This window comes from Ostrea edulis, chromosome 6 (assembly GCF_947568905.1).
Source record: "Ostrea edulis chromosome 6, xbOstEdul1.1, whole genome shotgun sequence".
NCBI classification, from domain to species: domain Eukaryota; kingdom Metazoa; phylum Mollusca; class Bivalvia; order Ostreida; family Ostreidae; genus Ostrea; species Ostrea edulis.
In genome coordinates, this window is record NC_079169.1 from 47848121 (window position 1) to 47868334 (window position 20214).

The following is a 20214-nucleotide window of genomic DNA, read 5'->3' on the forward strand; positions in this document are numbered from 1 at the left end:
GCGCTATTCAATGGTTTCAGTTGTTTTCATTTCTTATTTCCATATCTTCTTCGTTTTATTTTTTATTGCATCTGTTTGTTTGGCGTCTCTTCGAGATTTACTTGCACATATTGAGACGTCATCAGTCGTAAGTGAATTACCCCAAATTTAGACCTATGTGAGGAGCTGAGAGCCTTACTAGTGAAGGTTCTTTAACGTGCCAATGTCTGCCACCATTTTATGGTCATATCCGAAAACCGGTGAGCATTTGGCAAAGGATTGATCACTGTTTATTTTTGACTAGGCCGTGGCATGAGCGGGGCTCGAACTATATACTACATGTACCAACCGGTCACGAAGCGAAAGCTACTGCGACGGTTCTATTATTACATGAACTCTATATCTAATATTATTCTATATCTTACAACCCCTTGTTTCCTAAATTCTGCCTTCTGCACATTTGTAGATTTTTTCCCGACGCGTAAATCGTACAGTTTGATCGAAGCTAATAGAAATTTATGATAGAGAGCAAGACCTCCAGAAAACTGTTATTAATGAAAGATCAGGGTCATATTAATTTTCAGGGAAAGAATTGTTTTAATATTGGAAACACGCCTTCTTTATTTACGTAAAATAAATCACTTTTCGTGGCGCATGCATGTGGGTTATACGGCAGGACTTCGTTGGACGTTCAGAAATGTTGACATGTTCTGGCCAGAATTCTAATCAATGCAACCTCCGTGTCCCGACCGCCATCCCACTTCTAATCAATATATGGCAAAAAATAGATCGATAAATTGAAAAACACTACAGTTACTTCCCTTTAAATTATGTTCAGCAGCATTTTCATTGCTAAGACAGACAACTTCCGGTTAGTGACTGTGAACCTCAACGAATTAACAGAAATTTGACCCATCCCGAGTGACTGTTTTAGAAAACTGTGATTCGTTTGGAACCCTTCTACTGTATATCCATTTTTATGACGGGGGAAATTAGTGTACGTCTTGCATTCATCTCGCCAATTTTGGGATTTATTTAATACTACCTGCTACAGTATTGGAATTCGCAGCTTATATATGTGGCTAATTATTCTTTGTTCGTGGTGTTGGAAATCGTATTAAAATTTAAACTAAAATTCATAAATCATTATCTTTTGTCATCTCACGGAGGATCGAATTATTTCAGAAGATCGTGGGTCACGTGATTTGGATCGATATGGCGTCAAAACAGTGCTTTGCAAGCATCGATCGTCAAATGTTTAGTAACATGCTTATTCCTCTATTTCTTTAGATAATTGAAAATTTATCTGTGTTATGTTACAAAATGAAACAACTTTTAGGACATCAGCGTTTTCAGTCGGTGTATTAGATATAAACTGAGAATAGCACAATTCTGTATCATTAACGCCATGATCATGTAAATAAATTGCCGTAAGCTCTCGCAGTCATCAATGTGCTATGAAATCCAAAGAGTCCGATTTGTTTATGAAATTCTGAATTTATTCTAAGCTTAATTTTAGCGCATGTCTGCCAGACACCAGTGACAAAATGGCCACTTCAGTGGGGACCAGTTTACAAGGTAGATTTATTTTTTGCATTAATTTGACTTTTATTGTATTCTGTGTTGTAAATGTGGGAATGTGGTTCGTGTTATTCTTAGCTGTTCTGCGTTTCTGAATAAATATAATTGGCAAGCTAGCCTTCGTTTATAGTTTTCAAGTACACATCTTCACCCCCTGTACGTGAGAGTTTTATTTGTTGTACTTACACGATGGATTTCATTATTCTATGTAACGTTTACTTACTTTATCACGTGCAGACACTGATTTTGCATGTATGAATGATTATACATAATCTCTTAATTAATATCGAATAGTTGTGCCAGAAAAATTCTGATTTTCAAGAACTCTTTTACAATAGACCTCCGCATAACTCACAAAGTTGAACAGTATCCAGCGTACCTATAGTTGATCACGTTAATATCAAACCTCTCTGTGACTGTCCTTGTATCTATGTGTTTAGTTGATCACTTTAATATCAAACCTCTCTGTGACTGTCCTTGTATCTATGTGTTCTCCCCCATGATAGTGGAAGGTGGCTCTGAAGGGTTAACCAAAGACCAGATGTAGCGATACGGGTTTATTGTAGACATAAACCACTCAGAAACTCCAATTATGGTTCATCTATAGGTGCTTCCAACGCGGCTCCAAAATCAAATTTGGACAAATTAACAACAGTTATTGAAAAGTGATGAGGAAACGCCGACTAAGACGAAAGGATCCCAGTGTTGTCTGTATCTGATTAATGAAAATTGAATGGTCAGGATTTTATTTAGAGGATTGTGGTGTAATGAATAACTGGAGGGTAGGATGATTACACAGTGTGTTCTAGTAGGTATGAAGTCGGACTGAACTTCTAGAAGTCGAAAGTTTGGTATTTCAGAAGTGGGTCGTCTATTGACTGTATATACCATTAATTCAATCATCAATATTTTTCTGAGAGTGTGTATAGTGCCCCCCCCCCCCTTTACAGTGTCAATGCATTTGAATTTCTCACTAATGTAAATACATGTATTTTAATGATATGTTGTTAGGTTAAAAAAAGAGTGTAGAAAATTGAAGTCCTGTTAAATATATTCCTCATTAATAGTAATCAAGGTCAGTTCTGAATTGGGAGAGTTTTGTGTCAACTTCCTTAACAGGGTGTTCTCGCACTAGTGCTAAACTTTAATCCGATTGTTTGAAACGTGCAAGATGGAGAGAGAGAGAGGGTAATTTTAGTAATATGTATCGATTCTTTAACAATCTTGATCCCAAGTTCGATGGTGGGTAATCTATTAGGACCCGCACACTGTGTAATTAAAACAGCTCCCTTGAAAGAGACGTCAACTTCTCCACTTTGACAAGAGAGGGGCTAGTATTGATCCGCTCCGAGTCGTTCGCGAAAATTGGACCCGTCTTTTCAAAATGTTAAAAAAAAAACATACAGAGAACCAACCAATAATGTACAGAAATGATCTTTTAAAAAGTGTTTGAATATAAAATGGTGTATACTTTCTTTGAAAATTTAACTCATTCGGATAAGGTCAAGAACATGCGTGAAAATTTCTTTTCGATCAGCTCATATAGAATGCATAAAACAGAAGAAAAGGAATAGGATCATCTCTTTACTTGGTATTGCTTGGTTATCCAACTAAACAAGTGTGCACAGTAGATAAAATATATCGATCTGGAAACATTTCTAATGCATTTAAAGTTTATAAACACGAACTGATATGATATGTTTTATTTGCAAACAGAAGCCCCATACTATTTGACATGACGTAAAAAATAAGTTTTAATCTTTAATAATGTATAGGGTTTGGTTCGAGGAGCTTCATTAAGTTTGCTTCTATGTGAACAACTCTCATTATTTGGAATAATGAGATCACACCGTTTAAATGGGATGGAAAATATCAGCTTAATTTAGGATAATATTTCGATTGGAATTGTATATTGAAATCATATATAATTTAAAAGCAGTTGTCTCAAATTTACACAGTATGGCATACCGGTATATATTTAATTGATTTTATGAATGCAGTTTTTGGTTTTCATTGAAAGGAACCAATCCTAATTCAAAGGAAAGTATACAATGAGCAATTCCGCAATTCATTTTCGATATTAATACATAGAAAATACCACAATGAATTGATTAGGTTTGTCATAGGCCCCGTTGGGATCATCTTTTCGCACATGTACCTCAGTAAGAAAACTCGTAGAACGAGTTCCCTTGAACATATTTTGAACAATAGTTATAGCAGAGAGGGATGACAATCCCCACGAGATGGAATATAAGAAACAATGCATATCTTGGATATTTCATGTATGATACTGCTGAAGATTTTATGTATGGCACGAGGCAATTACGACCGACAAATGCCAAGAATTGATAAGGCGCATTCCCTCTATGGTAAAAAGACTAGGCTCTACCATTCTTCTGTGTATTTCGATTTTAGAAATGCCTGCGTGAAGTAAAATGAGGTGAGAACGATATCATGCAGATAAGGTTTGGATAATCACCCATTAAATGGATAGCGAATTGTTTGAAGGTGTTTTCGTGCTGTGTTAATCAGAATATTATTTCGGTCGAGATTGATTGTTTTGTTGTATTACAGGTACTCAAACGTTAACATATTCCTGCATGGATGCCGTCAAGTTGTTGCAACAAAAAACAACAACAGAAAATAATAACACCTCAAAGTCCCTGGAATTATTACCATTTCAGAAGGATGGATTAAATGGATATCCTGTTATATTTTCGCCCAAAAATTGTTCTGACGTTCGGTTGCCCGCGTCCCTCTTCTACCACCGAAACAGCGACCCCCTTCTCCATGGACAATCACAGGTCAGACAAGAGGAGGAATTCGGAAGTTGTTGCCAAATAGCCCGCGAAAATAGACGCCAAAGTGACAAAGGTTCCAGTACAAATGGGCATTGGGAACAGTCAAATACTCTATGTGTTCAACCTGCTATTGCAAACCTTCACAGAAAGGACAAAAAGCATATTTGCAATGGCGGACCACCTGGTTTTAGGAAAGTAAACGGAAATCTTCCAAATGGAAATCTAGAAACAGAGTTTTCACCAACCTCAAGAAACAAACATTCAATCGATGATTTACATGAGCAAGCGACTGAGACTAATGAAAACGTTTTCGGATATCCGACTGATTGTGGAGACATCAAAACGGAAACGTTGTCTGGGTCGGATTTACTTTTACACAACAGCAGCTACCCGGATGAAACTGAACCGGACGTCGTAAACATAGATTTGCGACCACGTATTGTGTGTAATGGAACACTTATATCTTCATACCACGAAGATGATGGAACATCAGAGAGACAGCCATTTTTGTCTCATCAAAGCGTCAGTGGTTCAGAGTCGAACTGTTCTGTAAAACAAAGCGTGAGTTGGCAAAAAGCGCGGGAAAATGGGGCAGACGACTTTGTGGACCAAACTGTCAGTTTACCGAGTAGCCTAGAGAGACGTTCGCACGTGATTCACGAAACTAGTGTGACAGACTCGGAGTCGAGTTTGTCAGTGAAACCCTGCAATATTTGGAACAGGGGTCGACCTTTGTCCGGGCTTTCGTCACGATCCATTTCACCGCAGCCCGGACCTAGTGGGTATAATGGCGCCAAACTTAAAAGAGACAACGGGAAGAAAACAGTGAGGTACAGCGACACGATTGGAAGCTACCATACTGTAGCTTCAGGTGGCAGCTCAAACAGCATTAATAACTTCCCCACCACTCTGGTAAGCAAACCAAATTGACAGTAGTTTTAGGAAAACGTAGATTTTTAAAAGCTAATTTTGTAACAGTTATATTTCCATCACCGTCTATGTATCAAACCAATGTGTAACTATTTTAATATACATAGATATACATATATAGTAGTGAGCATTATAAGTATTTTATCAAAGTCGAGGAACTGTCTCTCTATCTGTATATGTGAGAAATTCTCTCTCTCTCTCTCTCTCTCTCTCTCTCTCTCTCTCTCTCTCTCTGTGCTAGCACAAGATACAAGCAAAGCAATAAAACGTCTGTTTTATTCTCATTCATGGTTATAAGGAGTTGATAGGATTGCTTTAGCAACTTGGGGGCGGCCGGTCTCGTTATACACTTGGTCTGTGATAGCCCTCCCAACTGATCATGCTGATTACATATCTGTTGTAATGACACGTAAAAAGATAAATTCCCATCACGTTAGCTTCACAAACGGCGCAAACAGTGATGATAGACCGCAGAGTTATCAAGTTGATTCCTATTTTAGGTTTGTGAAATTGATTACGATGCGTCACTTCCGCCGGAGTAGTCACCTTTTATTCGATATTTCGTTTGAATTAGCCACCGAGCCAATTTTTGCATATTAACATACTAGATTGTCGACTGGGACACTGAATATAAAATGTATATTATTTCAAGACTTTTAGAATTTAATGAGTACTTAGCAAACGAGTTCCAGATACAAAGCGTGATATATCTTGTGATAAATATGGGGCTTGAACATTTATTCATCTAACATGCGGAGTTAACAATACTTTGTTCACTGCAATTACACAGAAGAAAATGTTTTTCGGAAAAACAACCCTCACAAAACAACATTATCTAAAATAAATAAATTACAGATTCGTGAAATTGCATTGTACGCGTACATTGTCAAAATGGCAGAGAAACCCATTCAGATAAGAACAGCCATTTTCCAAAGGTACAGTGCAGTATCAGACTGATTCTGATGGATCGCAAGTCCTCGCCCAATTACACTTTTATCGATTAGGAGAATTAAGCTGACAAATCTTGTGAATAAGTTCTGTTCCTTGGCTATGACGTGATTCCGATACCACTAACTGCCCAGCCGTATTGACCATATGACTAATAAAGCTGTGGGTGCGGGGGAACGCCCCCGATGTGTACGTCGAAGTATCGGAGTGACTAAGAAGCAATGGTGTATTCTGTTTAATGTGAATGTATAACGCACAACGTTACTTTCAACATTTTCTAAAATCTCGTTCCTTTCTGAACTAAAAACACTTCGCAACGGTGCGAACTGACATCACAAAGGAAATGTACTTTAAAGTGTTCAAAGACTTTTAAAATAATTTCACAATATTGGAATTCCAGAATTACTTCATTGTAAATGCAGAGTAATGCAAAACGTACATGCCACAACAGTTGTATTCGATCACATTGCCGTTTGCCATTTTTAGATCTTCATTGCTCAAATGTAAACAAGGCGATTTCTGTGTTGTATTTGTTGAAAGAAAAGATGCATATGCACGTTGTTTACAAATCAATGTCTTTGAATACCGCATTTGTTTAGGAGATTGATTCATTTTTGCATCACTAATGTACATACGATCGTCTTTCTGAAAGCTATAGTGTCTTCTTGGGATAGAGAATAACTCGGATATTTAGAGCAGCAATAAAATTTGATTGCAGGTAAATTGGATTATAAGCAGGGTTTTCCCTGTTGTATAGTGCATTATTTGATAGTCAGAGTTCTTGCACAGATACTATTGATCCGGTTTGATACGTATTAACGAAATTAGCTTCATGTAATGAAAACTTTTTAGAGGAGGCTCCACTCACAATTTGGTATTGTAAGACCTTGGAGAAAAACTGATTTTGTAAATAAAAGTTTTATTTGTAAAAACAAATTAATTACTGATCATTCACCGTCATCACCAATGCGTGAATATATTTCATTATCTTTATACGATGTCATATCTAGCTGCTCAATTGTCTATCAGTACTGCTGTATTGCTTTTGGAACCGGGCTACGAAAGGTTCGGAACCGGACTATGAAGGTTCCTTCTTTTGTTGCCACTGTAATTCGCTGAGTGTCTTGTGTATCTCGATAAAGATTTTGTAGTTTTGGGATATTTTCTTTGTTTTGTCGACAGGCAGGAGGATTTGTGACTCGAATCACTTTCGGGGACTTATTCAAGGTGGAGGCAATTGGCATACCGTACTTCAAGATCTTAGATGAAAGTAGAATACGATATATTGTATTATTAAACAATGAAGTAATTTGATTTTCCATTGGTAGTGGCAACCGTCGTGTATTACCCTGTGGTGAAAACGCACACAAACGCGCACACACACACTACGCAATGAACTGTATTAAGGATTTTGTGAAGAAAACAAAATTAAGGTAAAACAGTGCGTTATCAGAGCCGTCTATATCAGACAACCACCTCCTTATTAGAACGATTGGAGAAAACTATTGTTTATAATCTTATATTTACATTTCCAATGTTTTGCATTTAATGCGATCTTTACAAATTGTAATGATGATTGCACCGAAGTTGTGAACAATGCGCGTATGAATCTTGATAAATATAGTGCTTCTGTTTTAATGGTTTGGAATTCCGACAGAAATAAAAGTAGAAAGTTAATATAAAAATTAAGTTAATTCATTTTTTTCAAAAATGAAATTTATTTCCTCAGTGAATGAATTGATTTTAGATGATGCTTTATATAACCATTACAATCTAATGTACAGTGTAAACTTGGTAAGGGACACATCTCTCTTGAAAATAATGATAAAAAGCAAATATGTAGTGAGAATGTAAGATAAGTTCCACTCAGTATTTTCCTATCATAGATACAATTTGTAAATCATATTTGATTATTATATCCTATCCACGTGTTGTTGTTTTTTTGGAGGAGGGAATAAGACTTTAAAAAAAAAATGAATTTTTGGAAGAAACTAATTTGACATCATAGTGCTAAATTTTTCCTGTTTTTTTTTTTTTTTTTTCTCCCTCTGAAATTAATAATATAGAAAACATCTACAAATTGTATTGTCCATTCATTGCATTAGATTTTTCAAAAATACTGTAAATCGAATTTTTATATGAAAACTCAAGGGGAAAAAGGAAGAGGTTTGCAATTCAGTATCACCTCTAAATGTTAGTTAAATATTTTAGTTCGATGTGTTCATTTCACTGAATAGCGACATTGGCAGTCACGTGACTTGCTGAACTTTATTATGGAAAGTGTTGTTTCCATTTTAAAAAAATTGTACAAAAACGTGTGCCGTATCTTTATGCGTTTTTAACGAAAGTATTGTGATCATACATGTATGAAGGTGATTTAAAAGTGCGTGACCGTTTTCAAAACACAACAAAGGGTTTCTTTAGATATGAAGTAATGTACGTCATAAGGTTTGAGAGGTTCAGCAGGTCTTGCAATATCTTGGCAACTGCTACCACTTCTAACAAGTTTATTAAAAAAACCACTACCGCTGTTCCTCTTTATATCAAGAGCAGAAAAAGACAGATTTCTGCTGTCTGATCATTTCCCCTTTGTTCAGAGAGAGAGAGAGAGAGAGAGAGAGAGAGAGAGAGAGAGAGAGAGAGAGAGTCTTCTGTCCCTAAGGTCAAAATGAACGTTGTCAAAAATGAAAAGTGTAGGATGTGCGCAAAATGTTGTGGTGTCGGGAATTTTAAATTTCGCTTCAGTTACCACATTATCACATAAACATAACATAGTTTTAGTGTAAATTTATAGAAGCATCTGCGGGACTAGAACACACGACTTAAAAAGTACCTGCATAACACCTTATATTACACCCCTGAAAACTGTAAGAATGGAAAGTAGAGAATATGTATAATAATTTGTTGACATAGAAAACTGAAATTTTTACTTGATTTAAGGATAGAAATGCACATGGAATTCATAGGGACAAGAAATAAGTTATTGGTATTTATTTTCCATTTATGGGCCCCGTGGGGATCCGGGTTAGAATAGGTCCTCAGTACCCCTTGCTTGTCGTTAGAAGCAACTAAATGGGACGGTCTTTCGGATGAGACCGCCAAAACTGAGGTCCCGTGTCACAACAGATGTGGCACGATAAAGATCCCTCCCTGCTCAAAGGCCGTAAACACCGAGCATAGGCCTAAATTTTGCAGCTCTGGTGACGTCTCCATTTGAGTGAAAGATTCTCAAGCGGGATGTTAAACAAAATACAACCAACCAACCCTTTATGATTCGAAGGAAAGTCGGCCATTATGAGGATGTGTTATTATTCCTTAATCCACTGAGCTATCGAAACGGATAATAATTTTTATAAGGACAAAGAAGATATTTCTGATTTATGGCGTACTTCCGTTAAACTGTGACAGAGCGTTATTCCTCTTTAAATATAAAAGTGAGACTTCATATACTCGATGAACTGAAAGGTCACCAACATCATTCATCAAGGTCACATTTACATCCTCGGGGTCCTTGTGTTTACCATTAAATTCTGTATTATTGGTTTTTCCATATTTAGAACAGTTTCTAGGTACTATCATTGTCTCAAATACCATTAAATGAATAATATCGAAAGTTTCAATGATACACTTTACATTACAGTTTTGTTGTTATGCTTATTGATAAAAAGGTAACACTCAGATCACCTGAAATTTCAATGATACACTTAACATTACATTTTTGTTATGCTTATTGATAAAAGGATACATCCGGGTCATTTGAGATTCCAATTGTACACTTAACATTTTTGTTGTTATGCTAAATGATAAAAGGTTACGTCCGGGTCATTTGATTAATAATAACGATGGATCTTTTGAATATGCAAGACCAAGTGTACTCGGCCCTTGTTTCATTGTAGCTCAAAGGCCAAAGAATTCCGGTGTAAACAGGGCCGTAAGTAGGGTTCTAAATCAGGGGAGGCAGGGGATTGGGGGCCGCCGATTGACTTTACGACTGAAAATGACACTTTTTAAATCCCAATTTATCATGTTTGTGTTTCATTTGTACTATGTAAAGAATCGTAATATGGTGTCAAAGACAAAGGTGCTTGTCTTCATTTTAAACATATATCCTATAATATAACATTTATATAATTTTATTTTCTTTTTTGCCAAAAAATCAGACGAGGCAGTTGCCTCGTCTGCCTCATCGGCAGTTACGGCCCTGGTAAATGTAGAGAACCCTCTTTTAATCTCGCGCTATACTAAGTGTTAGATATTGCCATTATTTGCAATGAACAGTTTGTTAGTTAACATCATAAGTAGGAAGCATGCATCTATCTAACTACATTTTCTTGCAACTGCCAAAGATAATAAATCGATGTTTGTACTGATAACAAAAACTGTCTAAAATATGAACGTTTACACTTATGTACACACACTTAGTATGTACATGATAACTGAAATAACACGACATGATTAGATAGGTGCGCTGGAGGCAGCATCACTTAAAATCTACAATCAAGTGACAATATTTATAAATTTTAGCTCTGTTGTTTTAGCAGGTAAAACGCACGTGTATGTGGGAGACTATGTTTACTATATATCACGTACAGTGATGTCGTTCAACTTTTCACAAGATGTGGGTTTTATGACAAATAAAAGCTTATTAAAGTTTAGCATTTGTAGATTAGTTGTAGAAAACCATTGTGAAAGTTACACAGACAATTGTGTAGACATCAGAGGAAAGATCATTTAGAAGGGATCAAGGCGCAAGCTCAATTATGCCCAATTTCGTTGGTTTCCTTCGTAGAAATCAATTAAATTCAGAAAAGGTCTAACTGAAATTAATTTCTCTTGTTTCCATGTAGTATTGTTCATCCGATACATTCAATGAAATGAATTAATATTGCATGTAATTGAAGGAAATTTCACCCTTTGAAAAGTATTGTTAATGTAGGCTATACGAAGCCTCTTCTTTCACTTTTGTGCTGTATTGCACGCTGGTAATCAGCAAAACAAAAATGATTAGTTTCAAGTCTGATGTAAACCATATTCTATATTTGGAGCCTGGAACACAAATTAAAAAAAACCCGGTAAAAATCCTGGTATTTCCTCATCTTCCTCGGTATATATGTAAAACTCACTGACGATGCAATAAGGAGAATTTGGGAGACTTAAAAAATATGTCTCCTAGTCTCTGTACAACTTAAACCCCAAGTAAAAATTGGGCGAAGCTCTAGAATCTGTCTGTCATGAGGAAGGGTGTCGAAATATCATCGACATTTCTACAAGAAAAAATATTCATTAGTTTGAGATAAACTTCCCTGAACAATATACAATTTATTTCTATACAGTGGTATATACATGTATGTACATCGATGAAAGGTGAAGATAACGAGCAGTGATCAATCTCATAACTCCTACAAGCAATACAAAAAAGAGAGTTGGGCAAACACGGGCCCTTTGATATACCAGAGGTGTGATCAGATGCCTAGGAGGAGTAAGCATCCTCTGTCAACCGGCCACACCCGCCTCGAGCCCTATATCTTGATCTGGTAAACGGAGTTATCCGTAGCCAAAATCAGTGTGCCAAAAACGGCCAAACAAACGGTATGAAACACGTCAGATAGCATTTTACCCAATGATAGGTTGTATTGGCAAACTAGATCGTTCTAACGACCATAGAATTTACGAAATGCTGACTATAAACGAGACTGTTGAAACCCCTGCACCATCAACTTGTTTGCCAGTAGTCTGCCTCGATTGGAAAATTAATCATGCGCAGAACAAGCTCTTTCGTATTGAATCAGTTGAGAGATATAAACACCATATGTAGGTGATAATGGAATATTGCTACATAGATATGGGAAGTTGACGATGGAGAAACTGAAATCATCCCGTTTATCATAAAGATGAGTTGTTAGTTTGCCATTGATATCTATTTTCATTAGAATATCTAAGTATGAAGCAGAAGTGAACGACTCTGTGGTGTCTTTCATTTTCCTCTAATGTTTTACTGATTTTTCTTAAACCGACTTCAACATCTTGGTAAAGAAGTTCCTTCTTCTGTCTAGGAACAGTAAGAAAATGTTTTATATAATATTGTCGAAAGAATTCCACTGTATAAACATGGACATATTTATCAAATATGAAAACAAATACTAGTGATAGGTAGCAGCATATGTAAGAATGATTTGGAGGATTATTCATTGAAAATTGTACGAAGATACCTGTATTCATTTTTGATGTTTTTTTGATGTTGAAATACCTTGTATCACAGTTTATACTGTCATTTGGCGTTCGAACATGCGAGATAATTGTTTTAATGTTTCAATAAAACTTTATAAAGGACAGATGACTCTGTATTTTGCAATAAAATAGATATAAAAAGCATTGGGAATTTACTGTCCGTCATCTTTTATGAGGAAACGGTACATAAAAAAATTATTGTGCATTTAGTGATTCGATAGTACCGCCATATACTATAAAACTTATAAGAAATAAAAACAATGTAAGATTTTAAAGATAAATCACACACTTTCTTAATTACATGTTTATGATTTTTTCGCAAACTGCTAAATCCTGTTTTTAAAAAAGTTGAACTTTGTCATAATTAAAGCAGTGAAGTTTTTGCATAAAAATACATACATCTTAGACTTATTTGACTGCATTAAAAAGTTCTAGGAAAATTATCCAATATCGCATACCGGTAGCTTCCTAACAAGGTACAATACAACCTCCTTTCGTGACAAGAGCTAGATGATAGAGCTATACTTGATATTGATTAGAAACATTATGACATAAAATTAAGTAAACGGGACCAGATTAAAGCATTTGTACATTACTGTAAGATTTTCCTCGGGGGCTTGTAAAATCCTTCCGACTAATTTTGATTTGCAACATGCTTTCATGCTTATTTCATCTCTTTGTGAGTGTGAGTATGCGGCAATCAATATATGATACTTCATAAACGGGGTGTTTTGAGGGTAGCCGAGGCCGAAATGGGCGCCTGCTGCCGCTTATGATTAGGTTTTTAATCTGAGTTGGCGTATGGTAGATGACACGTGGGCTTAGACGAGGGGGATTAATTGGATGATTGGAAAACAAATAGAGTATTTTCTTGTATTTTGAGATATAGAAAATAACCACGGGTCTGCTTATTGGTGATGACGTGACATGCATTTTTGGAAACTCTAGAATATATATGGAAATTAATTCATTGCAAATATAATTCAATACTAGGAAATACTAGACTGTCTATGGAATAATTCATGTGCAGATTCGAACTGGAAATAAGATAGAATGAACATGATTCTAGTATTGAGAAAACACTTTCTTGAATTTTTCACAATATTTCTTGAATACCCCTTGTATGAAATTAAAGTTAACTGCAACCCTAATCCCAAGTGCAACCCGAGGCACCCTAACCCAAGCTTTAACCCTAATTCTAGGGGGGAACTCTGATACAAAGCAAAGATAAGTGATATTTAGCCCAGTCTGATCTGAGAAATGTATAAAATAATCACATGATTGTTAAATGGGCATAATGTAGCGATATTTAGCCCAGTCTGATCTGAGAAATGTATAATATAATCACGTGACTGTTAATTGAACATAATGTAGCGATATTTAGCCCAGTCTGATCTGAGAAATGTATAATATAATCACGTGATTGTGAAATGAACATAATGTAGCGATATTTAGCCTATTCTGATCTGAGAAATGTATAATATAATCACGTGATTGTTAAATGAACATAATGTAGCGATATTTAGCCTATTCTGATCTGAGAAATGTATAATATAATCACGTGATTGTTAAATGAACATAATGTAGCGATATTTAGCCTATTCTGATCTGAGAAATGTATAATATAATCATGTGATTGTTAAATGAACATAATGTAGCGATATTTAGCCTATTCTGATCTGAGAAATGTATAATATAATCACGTGATTGTTAAATGAACATAATGTAGCGATATTTAGCCCAGTCTGATCTGAGAAATGTAATAATCACGTGATTTTTTAATGGAACATAATGTAAATGAACACACCGTAAAAGAAGAAAATCACTTTGATGTAACGTGCTATAGTTGACGTGTTATGCAACATTCAACAGTAACCGTATATATGTATATACTTGTCATGGCTGAGCTAGTTACCAAACATTTAGTCATAGTCTTACTATATAACCTGGGGAAGGGGGTTGGGTTCAATCACAATAAAAATCAATCGCAGAAAATAAGGTTTCAATGCTCTATATTCAATTGTCTCGTACTGAATCCACAAACATTCATCTCGTACTGAATCCACAAACATTCATCTCGTACTGAATCCACAAACATTCATCTCGTACTGAATCCACAAACATTCATCTCGTACTGAATCCACAAACATTCATCTCGTACTGAATGCACAAACATTCATCTCGTACTGAATGCACAAACATTCATCTCGTACTGAATCCACAAACATTCATCTCGTACTGAATCCACAAACATTCATCTCGTACTGAATCCACAAACATTCATCTCGTACTGAATGCACAAACATTCATCTCGTACTGAATGCACAAACATTCATCTCGTACTGTATCCACAAACATTCATCTCGTACTGAATCCACAAACATTCATCTCGTACTGAATCCACAAACATTCATCTCGTACTGTATCCACAAACATTCATCTCGTACTGTATCCACAAACATTCATCTCGTACTGAATCCACAAACATTCATCTCGTACTGAATCCACAAACATTCATCTCGTACTGAATCCACAAACATTCATCTCGTACTGAATCCACAAACATTCATCTCGTACTGAATCCACAAACATTCATCTCGTACTGAATGCACAAACATTCATCTCGTACTGAATGCACAAACATTCATCTCGTACTGAATCCACAAACATTTATCTCGTCCTGAATCCACAAACAATTATCTCGTCCTGAATCCACAAACAATTATCTCGTACCGAATCCACAAACATTTATCTCGTCCCGAATCCAGAAACATTTATCTCGTACAGAATCCTTAATTTCATAAAGTTATATCCCTGCTTAGATTATACCTAATTTGTAGTTTTAAAGAAAGGATAGACTCTATTTGCAATCTCTACTGTCCTCACAGAAGGCGAGGTTGTTTATGTTACATGATTTTTAGCGTACTAAAGATGGCGAATGAAGCAATTACTTTATGTCTCATATTTACAAGAGTACACATAAGTTAAAATTCAAATGGTAATCTGAAGAACAATTAGCGTAAGTGGTGCAAGAAATTAAGAACGAGAGGAATCTATTCGTAAAATTTAAGTACCATTGTGAACGAGCGTATGTCCCTTTTGATGTTTGATCATAGTTCGGAGCAATACTTGTGTGGCTTGTTTATTGCTGGGAATATACAGTACATAGGCATCCCAAATCAACAGAGCATGATTGGTCAAGTGATGTAGAATGAGCCCAATCATATCCCTTGGAGAAAATCCCAAGGTTTAATATCACGATAGTCAAATTCCATTGGTTTGTTAGGAGAGTCGCTTATAAGAACCCAGCAAAGATGTATTAAAGTAATCATTCAGAAACCAATTACTGCCTGTGAGCTGGTCTGTCCTCAAGGCTGGCATAAAACGATAGGGGTCATTTTTAAGCCATAAAGGCAGACTATGACGTTCCATTGTTATAGCTAATTTCTTTCTAATTGTGACCTGGTTACCTCGATTTTTTTAAACCTAAAATCAATACGAGGCTTTCTTCAGACATTAATACTTTTCATTTGAAGTTTCTTGGCAAAACTACAAGCAATATCTGATATATCAGTAAACCACGTACAATATATGATCTTGTGAGTTTAATATTGGTCTCAAAGACAATAAAGATTTATAAATGTTGACCCACAACAATAATGACGTCGCCTTGTGACAGACAATCTGCATGTATATTCCGTAGGTTTTATCGCCAAAGTGTTAGAATGCGTGCGTTTGAGACCAGAGCTGGACATAACCACGATTGTATTAATGAAAATAATTTGGAAACCGTTTCTTACACTATGTAACCAGGTGGTATTGACCTTGTAATAGGGGTCATTCTCAAGTAATGCCTAGAGATATCATACGGAAACGATTTCTTACCATTTGTGACATTGATCTTATTGGTTATCCTTAACTTATTGAGAATTGTGATATTCGGAAACAAAGATGTTACAAACAGACGGACAGAAAATAATGTCTCATTTCACTTATTTTCATACAACTCAGAAACATTGTACCGTCAGAAAAATGAGTTGTTCGGTAGTTAAGAGATCGAAAGCCTTCTTATACTCTTATGCCACGGCGTTATACTGGAATTCCAAGCATTCTAAAAAGTAAAATATGATTCTCCGGTACCATTAAGAGGCACTTTGTGCCAAATTTGTTGAATGCTGTTAATGCAGCTATTCTATAGACATCATTCAGAATAGTTCAATACACCAGAAGCCAGACGATTTCTATTTAAATTCCGACTTCTCCTAAAAATAACTACTTTTGCAGGTGTACACTTTCACTTGAGGAACATTTGTGCCAAGTTTGAAGACGAATATTCAGAAATATTCCAGCCAACCAGGCAGGGTGTCTTTTCTTCTAATTATTCTGAATTGACTAGTAACAACATTACTTTAGGACCACTAAAGGAGCTTTTGTTCTAGGTGTTGGGGTTGAGGATTGTGAATTTCATATCATTAAAAACACGCAGTGAGATTATCCATTTGTTCTATTGTTTTGGAAATCTTCACGAACGGAGTCAATCTGATACAAATGATTACCTTAAAATTATAGCTATCAAAACATACTGTATACAGTTTTCGCGTTACCACATTAATAAAAATAGACAATGTTATCAATTCATAATATGAAAAGGAAATGTTAAAAAAAAAAAAAACCCAACCCTCTGGATAAGTAGCAATTCCATCACATTTAAGAGAGATCTATCGCGCTTCATTCAGATTTAATAAGTGTGTATCTAATTTACTTCCCACTGCAGGGAAATACTAAAGGTGGTATTTTTGTTAACGAAATCAGTATCGCAGATCTATATACAAAATGAGTTCATGGAGTTTACACCATTCCGAATAATAAGTCTAGATCGAATTTCTTTACATCACAGAGTAATGATAAAGGTTTAACAAATTCAGTTCTGCTGCACTTCATGTAGGTTGAGTTCATGTTGAATTGAAAACAGATTTCCAGGTAGCAAATTTCTCAAGGTATATTTCACTTTAATTCTCAACTGGTACACAATGAACGCCTTTTCTTTACAAATACAAAAAATTATGGAATCTGGGAAGAGATACGTTGGGTTTTTTTATCGCGATATCCCACTATCGACTAGAAGGGAGATGGTGATGATGAGATAGTAGTGACGATGGTATGGTTGCGGTGGCAAAATGGACAATGGCGCGAAAGGGTATCGTGTCATCGCGTCACCATCGACCTACAAGTCGATTGTAGCATAGATGCGACATAGTGAACAATATTGACCTTTCCGGATTCCATAGAAACTGTCTCGGTTTTTCTTCATATAAATGTACAGTTATATATTGGTTAACTTTTTCAGAGCGAAGAACACATGAGCAGACTGGATCGAGAAATCAGAGAACTGGAGAGAGTAGGCAAAAAAGCGGACAGAGGAACTATTTACTGCGCATGCGGTGTCTTGGGACTTGTGATAGGACTGATTCTAGTCTTTGTTTACCTGCTGTGATGTAAACAGATAACTTTTAACTTTGTTACGTTTGAATGTTGGAGCCTTGGAACGATTTCAATAATTTAAAAGCCGTTGATTTTCGTTTAAATTAAAACTTATTTCAAGTAATGTTATTTCTTTGTAATTCGGTGATTTTATGAATCAGGTTCGACATAGTGCCAGGATGTCATTCGGGTATGTTCTGTATTGTTAGAACCACTTCCTCCACACGAACATGTCATGATTCACCAAATCGAAATTAATGTGCACTAAAATTTTCACTTTAGATTTTCATTAAAAATTGCGATAGAACATAGCATACCTATGCATCGACTTAGAAAAAAAGAAGAAAAACTGACAGGTGTTGGTATATATAAACAATAATTAATCATTCGCTGTATACTGTTACAATAAGTAAATCAATTTTCCATGAAATTTCATACCAACCTGTTTGGCACCAGTTGAATAGACAAATCAAATTGCTTGAATTAAAACTATAGGCAAAAGGGAAACAACGGTGTGATATTTTCTCTCATGAAACACACAGAACAGCGAATAACCAATATTTACTTCCTTTGAAATATTGCATATTGTGACCATGAAAATGGGATTAGTTAATCTGTTTCGTATGAAAGCGTTTGTTGTGATTTGAACGGAAGAAGCAGGAGTCATGTAACATTAAATTGACTTTCTCCATCTTTTGATTAATTGAAATATCAGCTGGACAGCTCATCGTTGAAATATGTTCATCCTCATTTCGGACTGCTAGCAGTGTATTGACAAAATGTGAGATTTTCAATCATTATTACCCATACCATCTATGATTTAAGCAGCGTCCCTGAGCTCCCGTCATCTAGAGAATGATTTATAATCTCGATTCCGGAAAAAGACTCCAATTATATGCCGGCCCTCTAGCAGAACAGGGCTGACACTTGAGGGTTGCACTATCAGGGCCAGACTTGCACTTGACGTCTTTCAAACTGCAGTGGACACAAGTCTTGAATTTTATAACTTTTTGGCGTTTTAAGCTTTCAGTCTCCAATTTGGAAACCACTCTAATGGTATCAATACACTGTGTTTGGAGTAAGTGTATTAGGCACCTGCAAATTGCAAACCAAATAATTTGAGGGGGTGGGGTGGTTTTACTATATACCATAGGTCAGATTGCGAGGAAGAGAGTGATGGAGGTAGAATTTTTAATATAATAGGTAGCAGTACAGTTTACTTGGAATTAAAAACAAATAACTACATGTACATGTATATCCGAGCACCTGTAGCTTGTAGAACATGTGTAGCTACGATACCTTAGCTGATGAATGCAAAACATGTTCCTTGTTTAGCTGCATCTTCTGTTTAATTAATATCTACACAAATATCCAATCTTTCTTATTTTTACAAATGTTCTTGATTGAGCAATAGTAACAAATCGCAGGGAGTGAAGTCGGCCTTCATTACATACGGTCAATTACAAACTTTCGTTGGATATGCCAATAATCTCATAGGCAAACATAAATATTTATGCCATCCTGAAGACTAAAATTGAAACCCTCGTTGTGGATAATTAACTCCAAGGAAAAGCAGTAACCTAAAATAGACATTCTACAGCAAAGTTCACCTTAACAGGAATCATTGGCTTTGATAAACGACTATTGATCATATAGCCTGGATTTCATAATTATATTTTGATTTCAAATTGATTTAATCTTTTTCATACATCTTTTACTGAAAAGTGCACCATTAAGTAGCAGACAGCAATCTATAATTTGGTGTTTAAACGAAGAACAAAACCCAAACTCTAGTTAAAATCTTTGGATCTGTCTATAAAACATGCAGAAAACAGGTCGAGGTTCCGGATAATCTTCTGGCAATGTACTCCAAGAAAAGGTAAACCTTCATTTTTGGTTAACTGGGAAAGAACGATATCTAAGTTCGTGCTCAAAACGGTGGTTTTTAAATAATATTCACAACTATCATATCTTAACTCGTGACCAGAAAGGCAAATAAATCTTGCAGAACAGAATAGAGACTGGAGACTACAGGTACATACTGTATTATATTATTCATTCAGAAAACATATCACTCGTATACATGTATATGATACAAATGCAAACCCTTTTTTCATCATCTGTAAGACAATCTACAAGATTTAAACATATATTGTGCACATTTTATCCATGGCTGAACAAGTGACCTCACAGAATTTTCGCCCAGTACAAAGCCATTTTTTTTAAAAAGTGAAAATGGGTACCTGTCAGTTTCTCTATACATCAG

General features: G+C 35.8%; 1 protein-coding gene across 2 annotated transcripts; it reads left to right on the plus strand.

Annotated features, from left to right (window-relative positions):
* The first annotated feature begins 769 nt into the window (after positions 1–769).
* LOC125646694 (uncharacterized) lies at positions 770–18072 on the plus strand. Of its 2 annotated transcripts, none has more exons than XM_048873200.2 (3): positions 770–1557; positions 4135–5273; positions 17815–18072. In XM_048873200.2, the coding sequence occupies exons 1-3, from the start codon at positions 1527–1529 to the stop codon at positions 17959–17961; spliced, it is 1317 nt and encodes a 438-aa protein (XP_048729157.1). In that variant the 5' UTR covers positions 770–1526; the 3' UTR covers positions 17962–18072. The 2 variants fall into 2 exon arrangements, with proteins under 2 accessions (XP_048729157.1, XP_048729159.1); XM_048873202.2 differs by lacking the exon at positions 770–1557 and adding an exon at positions 2579–4000.
* Positions 18073–20214: the final 2142 nt, after the last annotated feature.